We start from the raw sequence: 23,957 nt of genomic DNA, 5'->3' as shown, positions 1-23,957 counted from the left end.
TTTTAATAATGTACTATAAATTATGCATGACATAGTTTACCTTTTTTTATGCTGTCTTCAAAATCCAGAGTTGATATTATACAAAGCACATCCCGATTTGACTAGCTACATTTCAAGTCCTTCTTAGTCACACGTGGCTAGTGGCTCTCATGATGGATAGTGTGGATTTAGATCAAATTCTTTTATTAGTTTTTCTGGGGGAAGGAGAAGTTAAGAAACTTACCCAAGGTCATATACCTATGAATGACAGCTGGAAGCTTTTGAATATAGTCTCTCTGGTTTGTGACAATACTTATTCTGTAACAACACTGCTTTTTACAAGGTAAGTGTGCTAGCAAAGCATATTGTTTTGTTTACTGTAGTTTTCTTAATAGACCGTTAATTGATATATTTATTTATTTATTTTTTAGTTATAGAGGGACACAATACCTTTATTTATTTATTTTTGTGTGGTGCTGAGAATTGAACCCAGTGCCTCACACGGGGGGAAGCAGGAGCCCCTCCATAACTGATATTTTTAAACCTAATTTTACAAAGCAATTGTTCAGACATCATTCAAATTTATACAGGTAATAGGTGTGAAACAGTAATTCCTAGGTTAAAAGCATTCTGACAATTTTGTTTTTAAAATAAGCTGCCAAACTTTTTATTTTAACTTTGTGAATGGACGAGGCCAATTTCTTAGTTGAGTAGTTTGATTTACCCATGTCATATGATATAAAAATATTCTTTTATTTTGAGAGTTAATGCAATTATTTGCGAATGTGTCAGTCTGTCTTAAATATACAGTGATAGCCAGTTAAGCAATTTCATTTGATCCTCAGAATTATCACCAACCAGCCATTTTGAATTCATCGTCTCTTCGGCAAGTTGCAGAAGGCACCAGTATTTCTCAAATGTGGCAAAATGATCTACGACCATTGCTCATAGAGCGATATCCGGGATCCCCTGGAAGTTATGCGGCTCGGCAGGTAAGAAGATGATGTACAAATCTAAAGGTTGTTAAATATTTAGTTTTCCAATAAGGGATGATGTCATGGCTGAAGTTCTGAAGTATTTAATGTTCAGATTTGTCACTTCTTTATTCATTGTCATAGAAATGTCTTCTGAATTAAGCAATACATGTTTATCTCAATAGATCTTTGTGAAATCTAGGTCTGAAGTATCAGCTCTTGACCATTTCAATAACATGCCCCAGGCTCCTAACCCTTAAACCCAATATCAGCAACTTTTGCCAGTCCTTTCCTAACAGCTTTGGGCAAAGAGTGAATCACTGTATTGTCAGTTGTCAGTCATCTTTCTTTCCCCTTAGGGAAATTGTTTTCTCCTCTGAGGCAGTGATGAGCTACTTTTTCTAGAGTAGTGCTTCTCAAACTTCTGACTTTGACCCACAGTGAAAGTATTTTTCTTTTTTTTTTTTTACATTTTATACATACAAACATAAAGATATGTGTAGCTGAAACCAATGTTTTGTGATAAATGCTCATTCTCATTACCTGTGATACACCGGGATATTGTTAATTTCTGTTTTGCTAATTAAAAAAAAATACTGGTCATGACCCACTAAACTGATGTTAGGATTCACTAATCTTACCACTGCTATTTGGCAGACTCTGCTGTGAAGGGTGGAATCAGAATTTTAGCTGGGCTAGACCTTGAATTTCTCTTTGTCTCCTTATTGTATGTCTTCCTAAGCAATCTGAAATCCCACCTCTGAATATCTGCTTTTTCAAACTAGCTCCATCTTGAGGGACATCTTGATAAGGAACGGGACTGGCCCCTCTAATCTTCCTCTACAACTACTCCACCTGCCCTGCACTTCTCAGAGCAAAGACCTTGATACCAGCTGCCCAGAGAGACTTGCAAGGTCCACTTTGTGGCTTTGGGCTCTTCTTTTCCTACCCCTTTCTGCCCCATTAGTCTTACAGGACAGCCATGTATCTGTTGCCCCACCAACTTCTTGTCTTGGTCCAATCAGCTCCTCTTGTCTTAAGGAATTAGATGGTGGAGACAGACCGTAAGAGGACCTTGGTACTTTCTAACCTTTAGGCAGACAGAGGAACAACAGTGATGATGATTGACTTCCACTGAGCCCTTTTATATTTCATTCAGTCTTCAAAACAATGCCACCTGTGGGTGCCATTATTATCCCAAAGCTATGGATTTAAAAAGACCAGAGGTTTAGGTAAATGAATTAATTTGCTTAAGGTTATGCGTGTACTAGTGAATCTGGACCCAAATGTGCTTGACTTCTCCATCCTATCACTCAAGAGCTGAGAGGAACCAACTCTGTGGTAGGCATACTTAAACAGTTCCAGCTCTGTGTCTTCTCAAATCCAAGTTGGAGTGTGAGGTACATACCATTCATTTCAACAGTGTTCTCTGGACCTCATCTCCCAAGCATTTTCTTAAAAGGTCAAGGCAATCACTTGTGCTTTCCAAAACCCTCAGTTCTTTGTTAGAAGAAAACATAGGTCTACAGTGCTCACTTGATTCAACCTTTTTCATTTTCCCACACTATTTGCTCAGAAGGCTGTTTATACCTGGAAACACATGTATACTTTAGGTCTGAATTCCTTGCCTATGGGTTGTAAAAGTCAACAAACACAGTGAGTTACAAAATACATATTCATTTAAAAGTTTTTAAATCCACAGTAATATTTTCCACTGCTCCTAAGGGTGGAGGCAAAGGAATAATTGACTGACGTTGTTTTAGAATGTGTTGGGAATGAGGCTGGGCTGTCCGTGCAGACAGCTGATGGAGCAATAAATCATAACAGGATGGTTGTGTTAGAAATTTCACTTAAGAGATTCAGTTTTATAATTTTTTTTTTTAAAGAGAGAGTGAGAGAGAGGGGGGGGACAGAGAGAGAATTTTAACATTTATTTATTTTTTCTTAGTTCTCGGCGGACACAACATCTTTGTTGGTATGTGGTGCTGCTGAGAATCGAACCCGGGCCGCACACATGCTAGGCGAGTGCGCTACCGCTTGAGCCACATCCCCAGCCCCCAGTTTTATAATTTTTTTGAGAAGCAAAATCACCTTTAATTTTTAGAGACCTATCCCCTACATTGTAAAAGACAAAGGGCATCTCCTTTTAAAAATGAGGTAGATGACAGAGTAATTATGTGGGCACTACACTAATAACCTTAATTTGATTAGGATTAGAGTCTTTCACTCGGAACTGAGACAAGAATTTTAGCATTTTTTTTTCCTTTTGAGGCCTTTTTGAGAGCTAGATCAGAAGTTTTATAACTCACAAAGCTATAAGGTTATACCTAGAGAAGATTCTCAAATCTGAAAAACTGTGGACTTGATATAATATTGATTAATGAATTAACTTTTGCAGTTATCAATAAAGATATGCATTGCTATGCATTCTTTTTCAGGATAAGAGAATATTTTGGGGGATCACATGTTACAATCTACATTTTCATGGTCTTTACTCAGTGACCCTAAAATTACCTATAGAATTATTAGAATACTTTTATTTGAGTAAATAACTTGTTCATAGAATAAGTAATGTGAAGGCATTGAATTTTGAAGTAGTCAGTGACTTTTATCTAAGGTTGGAATAAAAAATAACTTAAAAAAGCAGAATGATAAGGCCTCATGATGGATCAAGAAATATCCTTTGTCTTAAAGAAGCAAACCAGAAGAGTCAGGACCCACCCATTGTGCTGAAAAAAGCCTGGCCACGTGGAGAAGCCACAGGTGAGGTACTCTGGTCAATGGTCCATCTTATCTGGTTTTTGGTCATCCAAGTCCAGGAAGCACTCACAAAAGTGAAGAATTCTGCACCTCACTGTTCCAGCCCCTAGGTGTTTGAGGCTCTTCAGAGGAGACCCCAGACATGGTGGGGTCTTCTCCTCTATCTGAATTCCTGCCCACAGAACCTATGACCTTAATAAAACGATTAAAAAAAAAAAAGTCAAAAACATCCATCATACAAAAAAGAATCAGTATCTAAAATCTCCTAAAGGTGCACAGTGCTTCTGAGACACCAAACTGAACGTATCCAGTGGTGTGGGTATTCCAGTGTCCACCCTCAGGCACTGTGTGGAGGGCCTGTATGGAGGGCCTTCAGCTTGCAACCCCACACTTATTTCAGGTACATCCAAGAAGATGTTCCTGAAGTTCACAGGGGCAGAGTGCAGTATCTGACAACAGTGTTTGTAGGCTTAGTACAAATACTGGAGAATCTACTTCCTCCATACAATTATGGTCTACTGATGTCATTGTTCCTCAAAATCTGAAAATTAGAATTTAAGTTTAATTAAAATTAGACCCAGGATTATCCACTAATGTTAACTTAGGATTAAGTTATTGCCCTAAACGGAAGTAGAATGTCATCTACTAGGCTCCTTACCAGACATTAAGGGGCCAGCCTTTCATCCCTGGAGACTTGTAGTGGGAGCTTGCAGACTAAGTCTGAAAGTCAGAAGTACAACCACCAGGGTGGTTGGTGACCTAATCAGATTTTGCAGCCAATTTGATTGTTTATAAATAATATTTGTCTCAGTTGCTAAGATAAATACAAATATTTATATTGAATGCAAAAAGGTTCCTTCAGGAAGAACTCTTTTAGAGCATTTGCTATTTTTTTTGTGTGTGTGTATTTTAGTATCCATGTAGACATTAGAAATTATGGCCCAGACCTCGCTAGTAGTTGATAAATGAGTTTATATGTGAGGCTTCTGAACAATGCTAACAGATTAAACTTTTAAAAATTCCAGTCCATTCTTTGGGCTACTCTTAGTGTTGAAGAAGCCATTTTTATGGAGCAGTTTATCATCTGGATACCAGATGTTCTGGAGTGTATATATATATATACAAACACACACATATACATTCTGGAGTGTGTGTGTGTAAGTGTGTGTGTGTGTGTGTGTGTGTGTGTGTGTGTATATACATACTTTTTTAAAGATGATCTCTTCTATGAAAAAATATTTTTTATACTCTAGGGATAACTCATTTCCATATGTACAAGAGCTTATCTTAGCTGCACAGTTTTTTTTTCTCTCTATTCAAAGAGTTAGGTTCTGTATTATATAATTTTACATATTCTTATTGCATCTACCCAAATTTATTATTACAGTCAATCCATAGCCTTCTGTAAGCAAAGCACAGTGCTAAGAATTGTGGAGAATTACAAAATAAGTGAAACATGAATGCGGATTTCATAACATGTAAACTTGTATAGAAAAAATAAGCTTTGACAGTGACAATGTTCTTTAGGCCACCACTCACCCACTATGAAAAGCAAGGAGTGAATGATTTGCAGAGAATCTTGTTTATTTGGCCTGTTTAGGACTGATTATAGAATCAGTATCTTACCCCTTTTAAGTTCCCTTTCTCTGGAAGCTTCCTGCAATAGTTTTTCCAAAGCCCTTGCCTACGTGTCATATCACATTAGCAAGCAGCAGGCCACATAAGACTTGGCTAACATAGAAAATCCTATGTTTCCTTGGGGAATAAACCCTTCCCATTTGTTTTCAATTATTTTAAGTTATTTGTTCATCCTCTCAAAGTCTATCCCTTCTGGATGTTAATTGTGGGACAAATTGTTAGTTATTTTGATTGTTAGTTTGTCATTTTTAGTTTTTAAAAAAATAACTGATAAACATGTATATAATATTTGAAAGAAAGAAAAAAATAATACAATAAGAAAAATGAGGCAAGGGGAAAATAAGGACTGGAAAGGGAAAATGAAATAGCAATAAACTTACCCATTCTTCTCACACCACAAATTTTAGGTCATTAAGGCAGACACTTCCAGTCCCAAAAGTGATGGTCCTTTCTCCATCTGCTGCTTCTTCCCAGTAGTCACTATGTTGCTCATAAGGCTCAAGGTGGGCAAGAGAGCGTGGAAAGAGATTCTTTTCTATTTTTCCCAGCATTAGCAATGGGTCTGGACCTGTCTTGGATGCAGATGGAAAGCTTCTTCTTCTCCTCTTTTTTTTTTTAATACATTTATTTATTTGGTGCTGAGAATTGAACTCAGGGCCTTGCCCGTGCTAGATGAGCTCTCTACCACTGAGCCACACCCCAGACCCCCCCACTCTCCCACCCCCCGCAAAGCTTCTTGATATGTAACATGGATCAGAGTTGCTTATTGATTCTTACAGTGGGCAGGGGCCTCAACTATCCCCGACCCATTCCCTTGTTATGAGCTCTTTCTCCATGACCCTTGGCAGGTGGGTGTCAATTATCTTCAGTTACTATTCATTGCATATGAAACATTTGCTGGCCCTGGGGCACATGCTATGCATTTGAGACAAAAACAGCTACCTTTAGGGATTCCTAGCTTCAAAGAGCTTAGAGACCTGTAGGACCTTGACATATATGATTTCTCAATCATGCCTTCTTAGACTCTTAGAAATATTAAAAGTTGACTTTTTAAAAATATTTATTTTTAAGTTGTAGATGGACTCAATACCTTTATTTTATTTCTTTATGTGGTGCTGAGGATCGAACCCAGTGTCTCATGCATGCCAGGCAAGCACTCAACCCCTGAGCCACAACCCCAACCCCTTAAAACTTGACTTTAATACTTCTGAACCAGCTGCCTCCATTCTAATGTGTAGATATGTTTATGATACATTGTTAAGTGAGGAATGCAACAGGGCTAAGTAATGTGTAAAGTAAGTTTCTTTTCCTATAAAATGAACAACCCTCCGGCAGATGTATCCGTTGGTGTGCTAACAGGTTCATATAAGCAAGGAGAAGCTATGTTGAAAGACCTACATCAAACTATTAACACTGGTTAGTATTAACAATTGGCTGGGATTGATTGATAGAAGGAAGATTAGGGGAGAGGGAGAGGATGAATTTGTTCTTTAAATAGGAAAATGGCTAAGGATTATAAGAGCAATTAATAGCAATGTTTTACTATTAATAAGCACAATGATGTGTACTGAAATCTATCACATAAAACTTTAAAAACATAATTAATAAATGAAAACTGTTTAGATCTGAAGTTTTGGTTTTTGTTTTGATCAGCACATCCTGCAGCGAATTCAGAGACTTCAGGCTGACTGGGTCTTGGAAGTAGACACCTTTCTGAGTAAGACGCCCCTTGGGTACCGGTCTTTCTCAAATATCATCAGCACCCTTGACCCCACTGCTAAACGACATTTGGTCCTTGCCTGCCACTACGACTCCAAGTATTTTCCCCATTGGGACCACAGAGTGTTTGTGGGAGCCACTGATTCAGCTGTGCCGTGTGCAATGATTCTGGAACTTGCTCGAGCCTTAGACAAGAGACTTCTTTCCTTGAAGGTATCTACTTTCCTTTTGTTGACTCCTAGGATAACATATATTAGCAATAACTCTGAGTGAACTCTGGAATCCTTGGGGAAGTGAGAAGGCCATTTGGAAATTGAAACTTTTTGGAATATTTTTGTATTTTGTTTCAAAATGATATGAGTTTGAATCAATATTCATTGGAAGATGACATGATTCAAATCGTCAACGATGGATAATAAGCTTAAGATATGTGACAGTACATTCATTAATTGGCCCCTAGTTTGCCATCCTTGAGTACATATTAAATTAAATACAACATTTCTTTACAAATAATGAAGAAGGAGGAAGGTTAGTACAGGCCCAAGTATAAGAATTTTGTTATATAATAAACTATGTTTATTTCTTATTTATACAGCGAGGAAACATTACAACCTTCTGATCTGAGAGATGGTGGGTCTTGAGTTGGGGAAAGGGAGCTGCAGGGATGTGGTTCTAAAGTAGAGTGGGTAATTCAGACATATCGAGATGAAAAGCATGAAGCAGAAATGCATTATTGCTATTATCTCTGAATCTCAGCTCAGTTTTATGTAGCATAGCAGAGCTTTTGTTATCCTCCCAGCTCAAAGTACTTTGGGGACTCTCAGATGTTATTTCAGTCTCTGTGTTCTTAGGGGCTATTGGAAAAAAGTGCTAAACTAGATGAAGACATTTTGTTCTGATATCACTCATAACCAAGTAAACACAACAAAGCAAAAACAAAAAACTTTGTTCATGGGCAAAAAATATCTTTTTTTCCCCCAGAGCTTTATGAAGGGTCCAGCCTTTGATACAATGGGTATAAAGAAATAAAAGGTTTATCTTGTAATGGAAGTAATTAGAGATATTTGGTTCTATTTTTGTGGATGTCCTGAACTAGAAGAAAGCAAGGATTGTTTATAACTCTCAGTATTCGTTTTTCTGTTTTTTTTTTCATCTTATTTTGTTTTCTGAACCTTCTGTGATGCTTTTATCCCATGCTCTGTCCTGCTTTTCACATGTGCCTTTCCCCAGCAATAGGGTGAGGGAGTTCAGAAGCTGATTTAACAGCTTAATTTTTCATTTTTTGCATTTTTAGTGTAAGGACATGAAATGAAGTGTTATGTAAAGGCACGGTTTTGTTTAGCTGCTGTATTTTTCTCTTGGTGAGCAGCTTTACCTTTTGCCACATAGCTCACACATGTTTTTGGTGACCAGAAATAAAAATTACTGAATGAATTGTTGGATGAAGATTGACATTTAAAAATTTGAGTCACCATGTACGTTCTCTTCTTTGCCTTTTCTATTAGAGGTAAAGGGTGATGTGGAGGATTTTTTAAAATTTTTTTGACTGTACACTTGGAGAGCATCGAATTTATTCTTCCAGTTATATTTTAACTAAATGAACATTAAGGTCTTATTCTAAGTTCTTCAGCCATCAGAGATTGCGCCGGTGATGGTGGGAAGTAACCTGAGAGATGGCAATTCTTGGCAGCCCTTCCCATCTCCAGTAATAGGATGGTAATTACATATCCACATCTTTTGCCTGTGACTTTGCTGTGTCCTCCCTTGTAGCAAGTTATACTTCCTCATCCTTTGGCTCTGGATTTGGTTATTGACTTGCCTTTGTCAGTGGGTTGTTAGTAGATATGCCATGAGGCTGGGAATGTGCTTGCTATTTTGTGTCTCTCTTTGCTGTCACCCTGAGAAGATCAGACTCTGGCTGGCCTTCCAGTTCTAGCAGGAGGATCAGAGACACCCATAGAGCAGAGGAAACCTCGCTGAATGCAGGGTGAAACAGAGCTACTCCACCCCAACCCACTGTAGGCTTGTTGTTCCTTGGGCTGACTCATGTCCCAGGAGCATTTATAATTATTGTGTTTAATCCATTGAGTTTGGGGTGACTTGTTATACTTTGTTACTGTGACATTAGCTTAATCTCTTAATTGGGGATGATTGCAGATAATTCACCAACTATGTGAACCCTGATAACTAGGCATTTATAATATTTTCATGAAGACCTGCACAAATCAGGCCACAAAGATTCTTCTAGCTCCAAGGTACAAGCTAAGTTACTAGAAATGGAAGGCTATTGTTATTTTTCTGTCATTCCTGAAAAGAAGCAAAAAGAGCAGGTTGCCTCGTGGGACTCAGAATCAGTGTCCACAACAGTCTATTCCTGTCTAAATGAACTTGTACTAAGAGAACAGAATGAAAGTAAGTCACTGCTCTGATTGTTGGAATCACTCTGCTGTTGAAATTTCAGTGAGGCACCCAAACCTTTAAGCTTGCAGAAGATGGACATTACCTCCTGGAACTGCCCTCATGCTCTGGAATTATGCTGTTTGATTTGGAGCTAGAACTTTGGAAGCATTAAAAGTTCTTTAAATAGCCGGAAGCTTAGAATGTCTCTTCTGAAGAATATGTCTTGCATCTTTGCCAATGAGAAAATCTATTTAGCTGCTTAGTACTTATTAAATCCTGAGTGCATGTATGTTGCACAGCTACATCCTCTGCTGAGTGCTATCAGGAGTTTTGGAGGTTTAAAATGAAATGAAATTTGTGGGCTAATTAAGGAGCAACATTAAGATGATCAAAATGTTTGGCAACAGATAACTTAGTTTTCAGATGATAAAGACACTTTCTTCTCTTTTTTTATGAGAGCACACTAAAGACAATAAGAAAAACTCCACCATTGAAGAAAGTAGGGCACACATGTTAACAGGAACCACAACATGAAGGTAGAAGTGGATGGAGATGGCAAATGACACATCAGAATCGGGAGAGAATCAGATGAAGCCAGCTGGTCTCCTGATGAAATCCTGGAACGACTCAGGAATTGGAGGAATGATGTTCTTAGGGAGACAGAGGTGAGGCAGGGAGCTGGCGCAGAGAATTTATAAGTCCATATAAGGAACACTCAGATTTTACATTCCTGATTCATAACCAGCAGGTAGGGTAGGTGCCCCAGGGCACCTCTGCAGAAGATGAGAGAATATTTTCTAAAGAAATTGAATTAAGGAGATTCTGGACTTGGGGACATCAGATATAGACAAGAGCAGTAATGAGGTGCCACAGGGAAATCTGGGAGATTAAGTGAACATTTTTACGTTTTGAACAATGAGATGGTCAGTCTTTTCCCCATTTCCAAAACCCAGTAACCAGCAGCCAGCAGATACTCACCAGATAGGAAACTGGAGGATTGGAGAATGTGGATCACCTTATGTCACAGAGAGGGACATTTGGGGATTCTCAATAAAAACACTTCATGGGTGCTAGATTGCGCTGCAGCAAAGCTAACCGATTTGTGTCTCTAACCAGGGTTTCAGTGTTTATTCTTTAATATGAATAAACACAAAGGATGACCAGACATTTGAGAACAGTCTCCATCATGAAAGAAAGAAAAAGCAAAATATATAATAAAAACTGAAAAAATGAAGTTGGAGGAAATAGAATAGTATAAGGAGCAGACGATGACTCAACACTATTTTCAATATCCTTAGAGATATCCTTACATCCATGAAACAAAAACAGAATGCATAATAACAGAACAATCACAGAGTAAGAAAAGGCTCTTGAAAATTAAAAGTACTATTTAAATATTTTTTTAAAATATTTATTTTTTGGTTATAGTTGGACACAATATCTTTATTTTATTTTATTTTTATGTGGTGCTGAGGATCGAACCCAGGGCCTTGCATGTGCTAGGCAAGCACTCTATCGCTGAGTCACAATCCCAGTCCCTATTTTAAATATTAATTTAAATACAATTGCAATGGTGTACACCTGTAATCCCAGTGACTTGAGAGGCCAAGGCAGGAGGATTGCAGGTTCAAGGTCAGCCTCGGCAACTCAGCGAGACCTGTCTCAAAATAAAAAACAAAAAAGGCTGGGGATGTAGCTTGAAGACAAACTATCCCTGGGTGCTTTAATTCCCAATACAAAACAAACAAAAACTATTTTAAAACATCAGTAAAAGGGTTGGATTCTAAAGTAGAAGAACTATCTTTTCTAGAACGAAGAACAGTAAGAAAAGAGATAATGAATACTTCTGGAGAATCATTCCAGGAATTCCAATAGGTCATATAAAAGTAGAATGAGAATGGCATTTAACTTCTCAGCAGAAATCGTGGGAGCTAGAAGACCATGAAATTGGGCCTTAAATATTTTAAATAGAAATAATTTGCATTGCAGAATCCTCATATCCAGCCAAATCAAATATGACAACAGAATGAAGATATTTTCATTTGTGTAAAGGCTCAAGAATGTTCACTCCTATGTATTGTTTCATTTTAGAAGTTCCTTAAAAGATATGCTCCAGCAAAATAATTAATTGGAAAAAAAAAGAAGAAGAAGTCATGAGATCTGGTTTCTGGGGCCATATAGGAGAGGCAGAGGGAGTTCCTTAGGGCATAATTGTTGTGCCCTGTTTTTTTCAGTCCAAAATCTGGCTTATAACTTTTCATTGTGTAAATCGTTTCATGGTTGTGATTCTGTTCATCATACCATTTTGAAGGTAACCAGAGCAGCAATGTATTCACCAGTGGCACATGGTTGCACATTGTTCTTCTTGGGAACTGCAAGCTGTGAGCTGAGAATTTGGTGCACTATTGATATATTTCTGAAAGCTGACTTGTGTGGTTAGTTTAAAGTGCTGTGTGGTACTAATGGTAAACACATCTTGTCTAAGTGGCACTGAGAAAAGTGCATCACATAACAAAATCAGTGATAGCCATGCAGACTCTTTGGCCACAGGTTAAATTTTGTTAAATCTAATACTTTGCAACACTGTAGTAAATTTTCTCAAGTGTAGTATTTTGACTATAATGCACAAATCAATGACAATCAATATGTCACTTCTTTTTCAGACTGGAAATATGTTTGCTAAATTGTCATGAAGAAATGTGTGCCAATTTGGACTCTTCAGTTTTAATATATAGTCATAAATACTCTGTGCATCCTCATCTTGTGTTGTAGACAGTTTAGTAATAAGTGATTTTTAAGTAATACTGGCATAATTTTTTTTTTAAAAAAAGCTTTACACAGTGGTCATACCCTCCCACTTTTTCCCCCCCAAAATTTCTTTTTTATTTTTGGGGCACAAAATCTGTGATGATTATGTGGTAAAATACAATATGAAGGCTGAGAGTTGACTTTTGGACTGAGCCATGTAGAGGTGATAGTGTCCTCGACAAGAGCAGTTTCAGTAGATGGAGGAGATAAAGCCTCATTGGGGTAGGTTTAAGAATAGGAATCGGAGACAGTGAAAATAGATAAACTCTATCAAGGAGTTTTTCTGTAAAAGGGCTTAAAAATGGGGATGGACGTAGTGGGGCCAAATATTTTAAGATGACAGTTGCAAATGTGTATTTTCAGGTTGATGGGGATTATCCAGCAGGAATGGAAACATTGATGATGTAGGAGAAATGGTATTTGCTGGAGTGATGTCCTTGAACAAATGAGAGGGGATAGGATTTAGAGCACACGTGGAGAGACTGGCATCTAATATGAGCACTGCAGGAAGAAATCAAGGTCATCAGTTGGGAGTGAGCTCGGCTGAGGTGTTGCAGGTCAGGGAGAGGAGGAATGTGAAAAGCCAGCAGAGTATGAGGGTGAATGAGCCAAGAACAGTGTGACTGCAGTTCACATGACACGCCAACTTGAGGTTTGTGGTCATGAATTTTAAGCAAGACCAAACAGTGTGGTTGGTTCAGCTCCATGAGAGCAGGCACAAGGTAGGTAAAGAATTGGACGTAATGTTTTGCCAGGAAAGTCTGACCAGGCAGAGAGAGGCAAGGGAGCAATTAGAATGATGTACTGGAATTTAAGCTGAATGTGGAGTGAAGCGAGAATATCATGGGGGCCAAGGGCTGTGAAAAGGTAAACAATTGAGTATGAGTGATTTCAGTGGGGTTGAAGGACTGTGGGGATTTCAGTACCAGAAGGACGAAGCCAAAAGGTAAAAGTTGTCCAAGAGTGGAAAGTGGAAAGTGGATCAGAATCCTATTCACCTTCTTGGTCCTGCTCAAATGCTGCCCCTTTTATAATGCTTTCCTTGATGTCCCAAGGATTTTTGTCTCATTCTTTCCAGTTTCCAGAGGACTTATATTACACTTGTGGCTCTTGGCACATTTAACCATGCTTATGAACTTATTTTATCTCTCCTAACCCAACTAAAGTGTGGGCCCTTTAAAGGAAAGCCTATAATTTTTCTTAGTGTCCCTATAACATTCCTAGGGCAGATTCTTGAATGTAGGTTCAATAAAAAAATTGCAGAGTTCAGTAAGGTGAGAGGCAAGAAAGATGTGCATTTATTTCAATCTGTGTTCCCCAGGAAACACATTCTGATGTGGAGTTTAGCATTCAGGTCATTTATGAGGGAGGATGAACACTGGCAGGGAAAAGATATGGGACTGGATAGAGAGAGAAGTCAAGCTGTGGTGCTGGTTCAACAGCAGCTTCTGCCAATCTCTGAGGCGCTCTGGAGGTACAACCATCATTAGGGAGCCCTTCACACCTGTCTAGGCCAGTTACAGGGTGTAGGACTGGCCTAGGATGGGCAACCCAGGCAGTCCTTGAAGCTGCTGACAGCTCCCCCAGCAACTGGGGTATCATGTCCCCCTGTAAGGGGAACTGGTGGCCTATCACAGCGTTCATCACAGTAGTTCCATAGTTTCACAATTCTCTGGGGAGTAAAAACAAATGTGAGCCTTCTATTTTCAGAGGGACAGAGAGAAGGTGAGATTTATAAGAGTGTAGATCATGGGAAATGTGATGATTTTTGGAGAGGAAGTGGTGTGAAATAAAATTTGGCATCATTTCACTTGCTTTGGTATCTTTCTTTCTTTACGGCATGTCTATTTTTTTCTCAGTTAATAAGAAAGAGTGCTGTTTTTTATTTTATTTTTTTTAATCATCACAGCATTTTTGCTCTCGTTTTATTGCTCTTTTTGCCAGAATGCCTTAGACTCCAAGCCAGATCTCTCACTCCAGCTAATTTTCTTTGATGGGGAAGAAGCGTTCCTTCACTGGTCGCCTCAAGACTCTCTGTATGGGTCTCAGCACTTAGCTCTGAAGATGGCGTCAACCTCGCACCCACCTGGAGCAGGAGACACCAACCAACTGCATGGCATGGTGAGTCTGGATGATTTCCATGGAGCTGCAGCTCAGGCTCTGCCTCTAAAGAAAAGGTTGCTAAAGCCAAGTAAAGACCTAAAAGTGCCATGAAATCCCTGGAGTAGAGTGTTTATAATAGGACATTCCTTGGCAGGCTCTGGGTTTTTGAGGAATCCCAGAGCTACGAAAAATGATTCTGGTTTAGAAGCCATGTTTGACCGAGCTTAATTAAAATGATGTAAAAAATCAGATTAAGGAATCATCAGATTCAATTTGGTTTAAGGGCAGCACAGTCTTCAAATAGTGTATGGAGGTAGAGAGAGCAAATTCCTTCTTTGAAGCCTTTGTAAAGGCAATGGAAACTGATGTCCTGGGAAATGGGGTAAGGGGAGGATGGGGATGAGGAATTTCTCAGTGTCATGAAAACATTGTAATCCTTGTAGCGGACATATGATATTTTCATGTGTTGGTTTGATTGTGGCATTTTTGACATGAGGGTTGGGGACATTTTGATGCTGCCTTAAAACCCTTCTACCCCAACACCCAGCTTTATTTTCTCATTCCTATTCCTGAGTTCACATTCCATCCCTAATCCCTCACCCCCTATTCCTGAATTCTTTCCTGACTCTTCCACTTTTCCCATTTTTATCTTTACTTAGTCCTCAAGACTTCAATAACTCCACCTTGGGACCTTATGCTACTTTATTCTTCCCAGGATGCTTCATTCATCCCTGATCCTCACACCAAGCATAAATGATAACCTATTCCTAAACTCTCCACTGACCGTCACCATAGGAGTCTAAGTGGCCACATTTAATGTCTTCTATGATTAACAAACCTTAAGTTTGTATTATCCTGTATGGATCAGGGGAATATAGTCCATGTTTCATTCATTCACTTGTGCCTAAGCAACTGAAAGGATCCGAGAAGGAGGAGACAATTGGTTGACCAGCATAAGAACAAAGTTATTTGTTTTTCATTCTAAATATATGAATCCATAGTGATGGCAAAGGCACTTTTTTTCTCCCCAGAAACAAATTTTTAGTAGCTTACCCAACCTTGTTAATATGTTCCTGCTTCAAAGGTTATTGTTTTTAAAATGTACGCGTTTAATTATCATTCATGAGTTCATACATACTACCTCTTTAGAACATACTCTTTTTTAAATAAAAAATTAGTAAGTGTATCTTTATTTCTTTTAGAATTACAGACTCTGACAGCATTCATCTACTATGTGTCAAGATCTATACTAGGTATTTACCCACACATCATTTCACTTATATAAATCAGGAGGTCTTAAGCTAGGAAGTAGTCTTGAGGGAGTCCTCATGCCTGCTGATGCTTTATGGCTCAAATAAGTCAAGGAACACTGGTTTAATTATAGAGGCATATAACTAGAGAGGATCTTTAGGGATTAGCTAGTTGGAGCTCTTCACTTGATTCACAAGGAAATGGAAATCTGGAGACACAACGTTATAAAGCTCCTTTACAAGGACTTTTTCTTTCCTGTTCCTTGATGGATAGTTACTATTTATTCAAGTGCTTTCCAATACACTGTCATGTCATCATAGATTAAAGGTAAAATGGCTAATTAGAATGGAGTAGAAGATCTGACAGGCTTGGACTCCCATCTGAAAATAAATATACTCTTCTTTAATCTATGAAATCCGGATGTCACTAATATCCTTCGTGACATCCTTTTTGGGGGGATGTATGCACAAAGAATTAACACTTTGCCAGTTTGTCCACATTGCATAAGCAAGATTGAAAAAGTTCTCCAAAATAACTAACATACAATATTACCAAAGCCTTTGTTCTTTTTTAAAATATTGATTAAAATTTTATTGTGTTTATTTAAATTATCCAAGGTGATGTTTTGGGATACGTATAGATAATAAATGTTTACCACAGTGAAGCTAGTTAACATGTCCATCCTCTCATGTACGTGCCTCCCCTTTGTTTATTTGGCAAATGCATCTAAGACCTGCTCATCTAACAAGAGTCCCGAACACAGTACACTCTTACTAACCACAGTCCTGAGATTGTACATTAGGTCAAAAACTCTTCCCTTACATATCTGCTACTTTGTGTCCTCTTACCTGTATCTTCCCATTTACTCCCCATTCCCTGACAGAAGCTTTTCTCTCTTATTAAAGCTTTTGTTGTTTTAAATAGCTCCCTGTAGCATTTTCAATTACTACAATGCAGTTAGCTTTGACTGATTGTTTTTCCCTATTGATGAGTATGAAACATACTTAGGTGACTGTGATTAAGTAACTGTATTTTTCTCCCTTAGGATTTAATGGTCTTATTGGATTTAATTGGAGCTTCAAACCCAACATTTCCCAATTTTTTCCCAAACTCTGCCAGATGGTTTCAGAGACTTGAAGCAATCGGTAAGCACCATTAATAAAAAGTAACACATGGCTTCTTTCTACTGACAAACACTACCTTTTTAAAATTCAAATTTTATGATTCAAGTGTATGATTTAAATGTCTAATGCACTTTAATGACATTTTCTTGCCTTAATGATTAGTTTGTAATCCTTACCCATCTCTTTAATAGGGCCAGTTTATTTTCCTGTGTGTATCTCTATTTTGAAAGGGAAATGTTTCAATATAGTATTTTAACTACATTCTACATCTGCATATTATTAGAAATGATTTGAAAATATTTCCTCAGAATCCTGTTTGATGCATATAGAATGAATTTCTAGGGAAAACTTTCCTTAGCAAAGTGTGTCGACTAATAATGAATATTATGTCCTTACGATGATACCAAAAGATAGTCGTTAATTTTTATTCTGTTCTCTTTCTACTTTTATCATCATCCATTTCTTGCCTTAAATAGACATTATTTTCTTTATTTTTTTTGTAGGATTCAAACCAAGTGATATTTTTTCTTAATAGAGCTCATTAATTTAATTTTAGATTCACAAAAAAATGAACAGGTAATACAGAGAATCCCCGTACACCTCCCCTAATCTTTACCTTCTCAGTTTACTTGATTATTAGTATCTTGTGATATTGCAATACATTTGTTAAAATTGAAACAGTATTGATATATTACTAGTAACTGTATATCATCAAATAAAGTTCTTCGCTTACATTAAGATTTATTCTTCATATTCTGTAGTTTTGCAAGTTTTTATGAATGTATAATGTTGGGTATCTATCATTACATTATTGCAAAATAATATAACTCCCCTAAACATATCCTGTGCTTATCTATTTATCTTTCTTCCCTTTCCTCAGGAAACCAATAATCTTCCTTTTCTTCTTCTTTTTTTTTTTAAATCTCTATCTCTATAGTTATGACTTTTCTAGACTGTCACAAAGACAAAAATATACATGCATCCTTGACAGACTTGGGCTATTTCACAAAACTATATGCATTTACGCCTCCCACCACCTCGGGTTGTATACACAGTATATTTATACCAATTCGTGTCTTTATACCTGTACTTTGGATAATAATGATCATCACATTCCACCATCATTAATTACCCCATGCCCCCTCCCATCCCCTCCAACCCCTCTGCTCTATCTAGAGTTCGTCTATTCCTCCCATGCTCTCGCTCCCTATCAAAAAATATTTGATAAAAGTCTCCTTTTATCAAATATTTTCTTTTTGATATAATACAATCTCAGCTAAATTTTTCAAGGAAGTAGGTGATCAGGATATAAGAGAAGAGATCCAGTAAGAGCCATTTAAACTTTAAGCCAAATAAATGGAGGGTTAGTAGGAGAGATCAAGGATGGTCAGGCCAAGGAACAGTGATTCCCTGTGGCTCAAAAGAGAGGTTGGGACTTGGAGAAAGGAAAGCCTAACTTCTTCCCTTCATGTTCCCATCTTTACAAAACCAACAGAACAAAACAAGACAAACCATTGAGGCGTCAGGAAAAGATGAAACTGAGATGGATTTTTATAATAAATCCCAGGCTAGGAGGCTGCTTTTGAAGCAATAATTTCATGCCAGAAATGTTTTATGGGACACAAAGACTTCTTGGAGAAAGATGGAATTTTATTATTTCTAAGCAGTGGGAAAAGCACTGCTGTCTTAGCTCAGGCCTTTGCCATGACTTAAGAATTTGCCAATATCAAGATCTAGACATGATACAAGAGAAACTTGAATTTCCAGATACTTGTCTTTGGCGAATTTCAATTCCTTTTTGAAAGAATCATTATTCTGGCATTATTGATAAAAACTCCTTGGACCTCTTTCTTGCACCATGTTTTTCTTAGTTTACTGGTAACCTCCAGAGATTGAGTTTATCTTCTTTTAAGGATTTTGCATTCTTCTCTTATTTCTTGTACTCAAATGAACTTATATCAGTAACATTTACCTTAATGCAATTTTAATGTATTGTGCTACTCCTCTGCATGGTATTTACACTTCAAACTCTATCTCTAATTGTATAAGGAAAATTTTTTTATCCTATCATAAAGGAATTAAATTATGAATATCAATAAATAGGAATATTGTTTTTGATGGTGGCTACAGCTTCCCAATATTCCAAAAATCATATCATATGTGCTTGCTTACTAGGTGGCCTAGTTTCACCTTATAAATCTAGCAATTAAAAAATAAATATCTATCTTAGGAACTTTTATTTAGTTATTTTATAATCTTCTTGTGATTGTTCATCATCTTGTAACATATGTCACATAGGTTTTATGTACATATGGGTTATATGTTCAAGATGACAAGAGTGACAGAATGTAGGATAGTGGTTCTTGAACTTGAGTAAGCATCAGAATGTCTTGGAGGGCTTGTTACAGCACAGGTTGCTGATTTCCACCCCAGAATTTCTGATTTGGTAGATCTGAGGGGAAACTAGATAATATCCATTTCTAATTAGTTCCCAATAATGCTGATACTACTGATCAGGAACCACTCATGTGGGTCACAATAGGTACCTCTTTTTCATATAGTGGTCTTTTGATATACTTCATCCTTATTATGTTTGAGTATTCCACTTTTAAGCTCCATATCTCTTCTTTAGGCATTCTTTATGCAGCATTTGGACTTATAAGCACCTATACACCTGAGTTTACCCCTCTTTTCCTTTGATTTCTCATTCTTCATCATCCTATTGAGTTTCCACCTCCAAGGAGATTCTCATCTGAAGGTTAAAGCCATTCTTCTCTTTTCCTACTCTAAATGTAAATACTAAATTTAAGCCAGATGTGTATTTTCTTGGTATGGCCATGCTCACTGCTGCATAGTCTTTTAAAAAATGATGGCCACATGTATTAAGATTCCAACTCCTTCAAAAGGATGTTTTGAGTCTTGATCAGATAAAAATAGATATTCATGGCTATCTAATTATCATCTGCAGAACATGAACTTCATGAATTGGGTTTGCTCAAGGATCACTCTTTGGAGAGGAAGTATTTCCAGAATTTGGGTCATGGAGGTATTATTCAGGATGACCATATTCCATTTTTAAGAAAAGGTAATGTTTGTGTGTGTGTGTGTGTGTGTGTGTGTGTGTGTGTGTGTGTAGCAGTACCTCTGCAGGTGCACTTTTTTATTATCTATTGTATTTGTTGTATTTTATGTGCGTTTTGAAATTTTAAGGCTACATATCACTTATCTCCTCTTTAAAGTAAATTAAGATCTGGGGCTGGGGATGTGGTTCAAGCGGTAGCGTGCTCGCCTGGCATGCGTGTGGCCCTGGTTCGATCTTCAGCACCACATACCAACAAAGATGTTGTGTCCGCCGAAAACTAAGAAATAAATAATAAAATAAAAAAAAACATTTTTTTTTAAAAAAAGTAAATTAAGATCAATGTTTTTGGCCATGGTTCATCCTCAGACCTTAGTTTCTTGGTACCATCAGATATTTTTCTTTAGTATTGAAGATTTTCAGGTCTCTAATGTCTGTGTACATTCAAAGAGCATATTAAACATAAATAATATGTTTATAATCACTAAGACTGTTCTTTAAGGATTGACTATGCTAAATTTATGTATTAATGATTTGAACCAATCCAAAAATATTTAAAATATTTAAAAATAGACAATAAAATTAATTTGATTGAGAACTATAGTTTCAAAAGGACTATAGTTTGTACTATGAACAAACTTTGGCCAATATGTATCTTCTGATTATGTGCCTATAAGAAGTTAGATGCTTGAACCACATTAAATGAGAAGGAAGAAGTCTAGAAAGTTCCTCACCTGATCTTTAGTGACACCAGATATGATTTAGATGCAACATACAACGCTTTTACTTTCCCTTACCAGGCCTCTCTCTTCAGGTTATAAAATGAAATGAGGGAACCCACCATTGTTCATTGATATGGAGGAAGACTGGCTTCAAAGTAAATTTTACTTTCCCAGTGTTGCCCTTCTTGGTGAATAGTCTACATTTATGTAGTTGTTCAGGTCAGACTCCTGGGAGTTGTCCTTAGTTTGTCTCTTTCCTTGTGATCTACATTCATATCTAACACACATCCATTTTTAGGTCTTTGAGGTAGCATCCAAGTTGAATACTGGTGTGCGGTACTGGACTTTAGTAATAATTCTTATTCCCTCTGATTTGCAACAATCTATGTGAGGAACCATTAAATTTAATTAACAGAGAGAAGGGGTTAGAAGGTGTAGCTCAGTGTAGAGTGCTTGCATAGCATGCAAAGGGCCCTGGGTTCAATCCCCTGTACCAGGAAAATAAACAAACAAAAACTAAAATAAAACAAAGCAAGAAAAAAAAAAGAGAGAGAAAAAGAATGAGAGAGAAGTTGGAGGAGAGAAGATAAACCCTTCAAGGTCTTAACCCCAGTGACTACTTGACTTACTTCCTTAGATTAGGTCCTACCTTCCAATGGTCCATTCAGCCTTCGACAGATGAATTCACTAATGAAGTCAGAGCCCTCACGATCCAATCACTTCCCCAAAGCCCCACCTCTGGACATTGCTTCATTGGGGACACTGAGCTTTGAGGGTCATTCCAAATCTAAACCATAACTTTAACTATCTCCCATATCATAACATGGCTTGTATTTTTTTTTCATGGAAGTCATTCCAAATCCTGAGGACACTTTCATTTTTTTTACATGTAGAATATTGATGAGAGCCTATATAATACTGATATCCTGCCTCGCCGCCAAAAAAGTTAGGTTGTGTTTTGCACTTTGTGTAACTCTAATGTTGTCTGGTCAATAAGGGAACAATATCCTTGTGTCAAGATGGTGGAAGTTTTTTTTTGGTAGATGGGTATATCTAAATTAAGCATTTGTAATACGAAGTCCCTTTTCACTTCTGTGTCTATAAAAGTTCTAAACATGCTTTTAATTGTTAAACTTCCTAATAACCTCTATGCATCACTTCTTCTAAGTTATTGATCATATCCTATTATTGCATTTGGTTATATTGTGAGAAACTTTTTATTATAGAGACCATATGAGGATATGAATCGTATGTAAATATTGTCACCATGTAGGTGTATACACTGTACATGTAAAATATTAATCCAATAAAGATTTTTTGAATTTGAAAAAAATGGAATTACAGTAAAAAAGAAGGGATGTTGGAGGTCTGAATCAACCCGAGGACTCTTGCAGTAGCCTCCCAACTGATTTTGTTCCCAGATTTTGTTCTTGTTTCTCTATTCTTTGTATAGGAGTTAGAGCTATCTTTTAAAAATGTAAATCAAATTGTGATAGTTATTATTTTAAAGGTCTAATGGCTTGCTCTTATAGAAAAAGACCTGAAGTCTTTACCATTGTTTATAACACCCTCCATTTTCTGGCTCTGTTCTTCTTCTTCAGTATCACTTCTTACCTCACTTTCCAGGTATTACTGTGATCCAGCCACACTGGCAGTCTAGTTGTTCTTCAAGTAGGATAAGCACATTCCTGCCTCAGTACTTTGCACTTGCTAATACCCTGTCTGCAATGCTTAACCCTGGATCTGTGTGTGGCTTGCTTTCCCTTCCTTTGGTGTGTGCCCCTCCCCCCCACCCCCTTACCTGCCTCTCATCCTTTATTCCCTTACCTTATTTAATTATTCTTTTTTTATATACCTTTGTTTTATTTATTTATTTTTTTGTGGTGCTGAAGATTGAACCCAGGGCCTTGCACGCACTAAGTAGGTGAGCGCTCTACTGCTGAGCCACACCTCCAACCCCCTCTTTAATTATTCTTAATAAACTTTATCACTTTCTAAAATTATGTTTGATATGTGTTTATTTGCTTCTTTCTCCACTGGAATGCAAGCTTCACATGGCATGGCTTTGTCTTTTCACTAAAGAAACTTCAACTCATAGAACCAGAACTGGTGGGTGGTAGGTGCTTTTTACTTATTTAATGAGTCAATTATTACTTGTTTAAGGAGTGAATGTTTTTGGAGTATGAGAGTAAGATATAAAGAAGTGTCCAACAGATGATGAATTATCAGGTGTCCTTATGTGGTACAGAGCTCCCTCTGCTTGCAGAAGACCACTTTCTGCTTTACTTGCTGTAAACCTGCCCCAAATGACAAGTGGTTTCTTTCTTATTAGGTGTTCCAGTTCTGCATCTGATACCATCTCCTTTCCCTGAAGTATGGCACACGATGGATGACAATGAGGAGAATTTGGATGAGTCAACCATTGACAATCTAAACAAAATCATCCAAGTCTTTGTGTTGGAATATCTTCATTTGTAATATTCTGGTTTAGTACATGGTAATTGTTTCTGCACCAAATTCAAAATTCAAGGCACCATTTAAATAATCTGATTCCAGATAGATGCTGTATGGAAGCTTCTATCCTGGAGATGCATTTTGTAGGTATCTTTGAATATGTGATCAATGAATTATAGAATTATGTCTTCAATTACCTATTAATTTTCATCTAGAAATAATAGGGAACATGTAAAGAAAACAGAAAGTAAATGTCTTTAAAAATTCTTTAGATAAAAGCTCTGAAATGAAATCAGATTCAATTATTCAATATCATAGTTTTTAAACAGTACTTAAATATGATGGTGGTGTGCAATATGTAACCTTAGTTTTGTGATTTTTCAACCATGAAAATCTATTTTATAACATAAAACAGAGATGTACTTTGAAGACTTTCAAATTTCTTTGAGAAATGTTTGTAGGGTTAATTTCAAGGAATTAAAATAAGAATTAAATGCCATGTTGTGAATTTCTTTGTCATATACATAAATGAAGAAGTATGTAATTAAATTCGAAGCCCAATTTTTATAGTTTTGCTACTTTATTCTTGTAAAAATAATATAGTAACTAATAAAAGCATTGGAAAATTGATTAAAAAAGAATATCCTATTGTACTGACAGAATCATCATTGCTTTTAAAGTTTTTTCTCTATTTTTTTTTTCAGTGCAGATTTTTCTTATATAGGTTTAATTAAAAGGCTTATTATTTGGGCCTGTTTTCCCCTGTTAATCATTGTAATTTCCAGACAGGTATTTGTTGTTTTGGTCTTGGATTGAGCTGAAGACAGACAAAGACCATTGAGTGGTCTTTGTTAATATTTTTAAAAATATATTTTTAAATTTTCTTTATTTTATTTATTTATCTATCTTTATGTGGTGCTGAGGATCAAACTCAGTGCCTCATGTG

At 37.0% G+C, this 23,957-nt stretch overlaps 1 protein-coding gene across 1 annotated transcript in view; it reads left to right on the top strand.

The window, feature by feature from the left end:
• Qpct (glutaminyl-peptide cyclotransferase) overlaps nucleotides 1–23,510 on the top strand; it is a 29,982-nt gene extending 6,472 nt beyond the window's left edge. Inside the window, exons 2-7 of the mRNA XM_005336541.5 lie at nucleotides 825–971; nucleotides 7,005–7,283; nucleotides 14,223–14,399; nucleotides 16,678–16,777; nucleotides 19,725–19,841; nucleotides 22,890–23,510. Of these exons, the coding sequence (XP_005336598.2) occupies nucleotides 825–971; nucleotides 7,005–7,283; nucleotides 14,223–14,399; nucleotides 16,678–16,777; nucleotides 19,725–19,841; nucleotides 22,890–23,035 (966 nt within the window). The 3' untranslated portion in view covers nucleotides 23,036–23,510. The remainder of the gene's footprint in view (nucleotides 1–824; nucleotides 972–7,004; nucleotides 7,284–14,222; nucleotides 14,400–16,677; nucleotides 16,778–19,724; nucleotides 19,842–22,889) is intronic.
• Nucleotides 23,511–23,957: the final 447 nt, after the last annotated feature.

Source organism: Ictidomys tridecemlineatus, chromosome 12, assembly GCF_052094955.1.
Source record: "Ictidomys tridecemlineatus isolate mIctTri1 chromosome 12, mIctTri1.hap1, whole genome shotgun sequence".
Lineage (NCBI taxonomy): Eukaryota > Metazoa > Chordata > Mammalia > Rodentia > Sciuridae > Ictidomys > Ictidomys tridecemlineatus.
The sequence above is the reverse complement of the archived record's forward strand: the minus strand, read 5'-3'. Positions and strand labels throughout refer to the sequence as shown.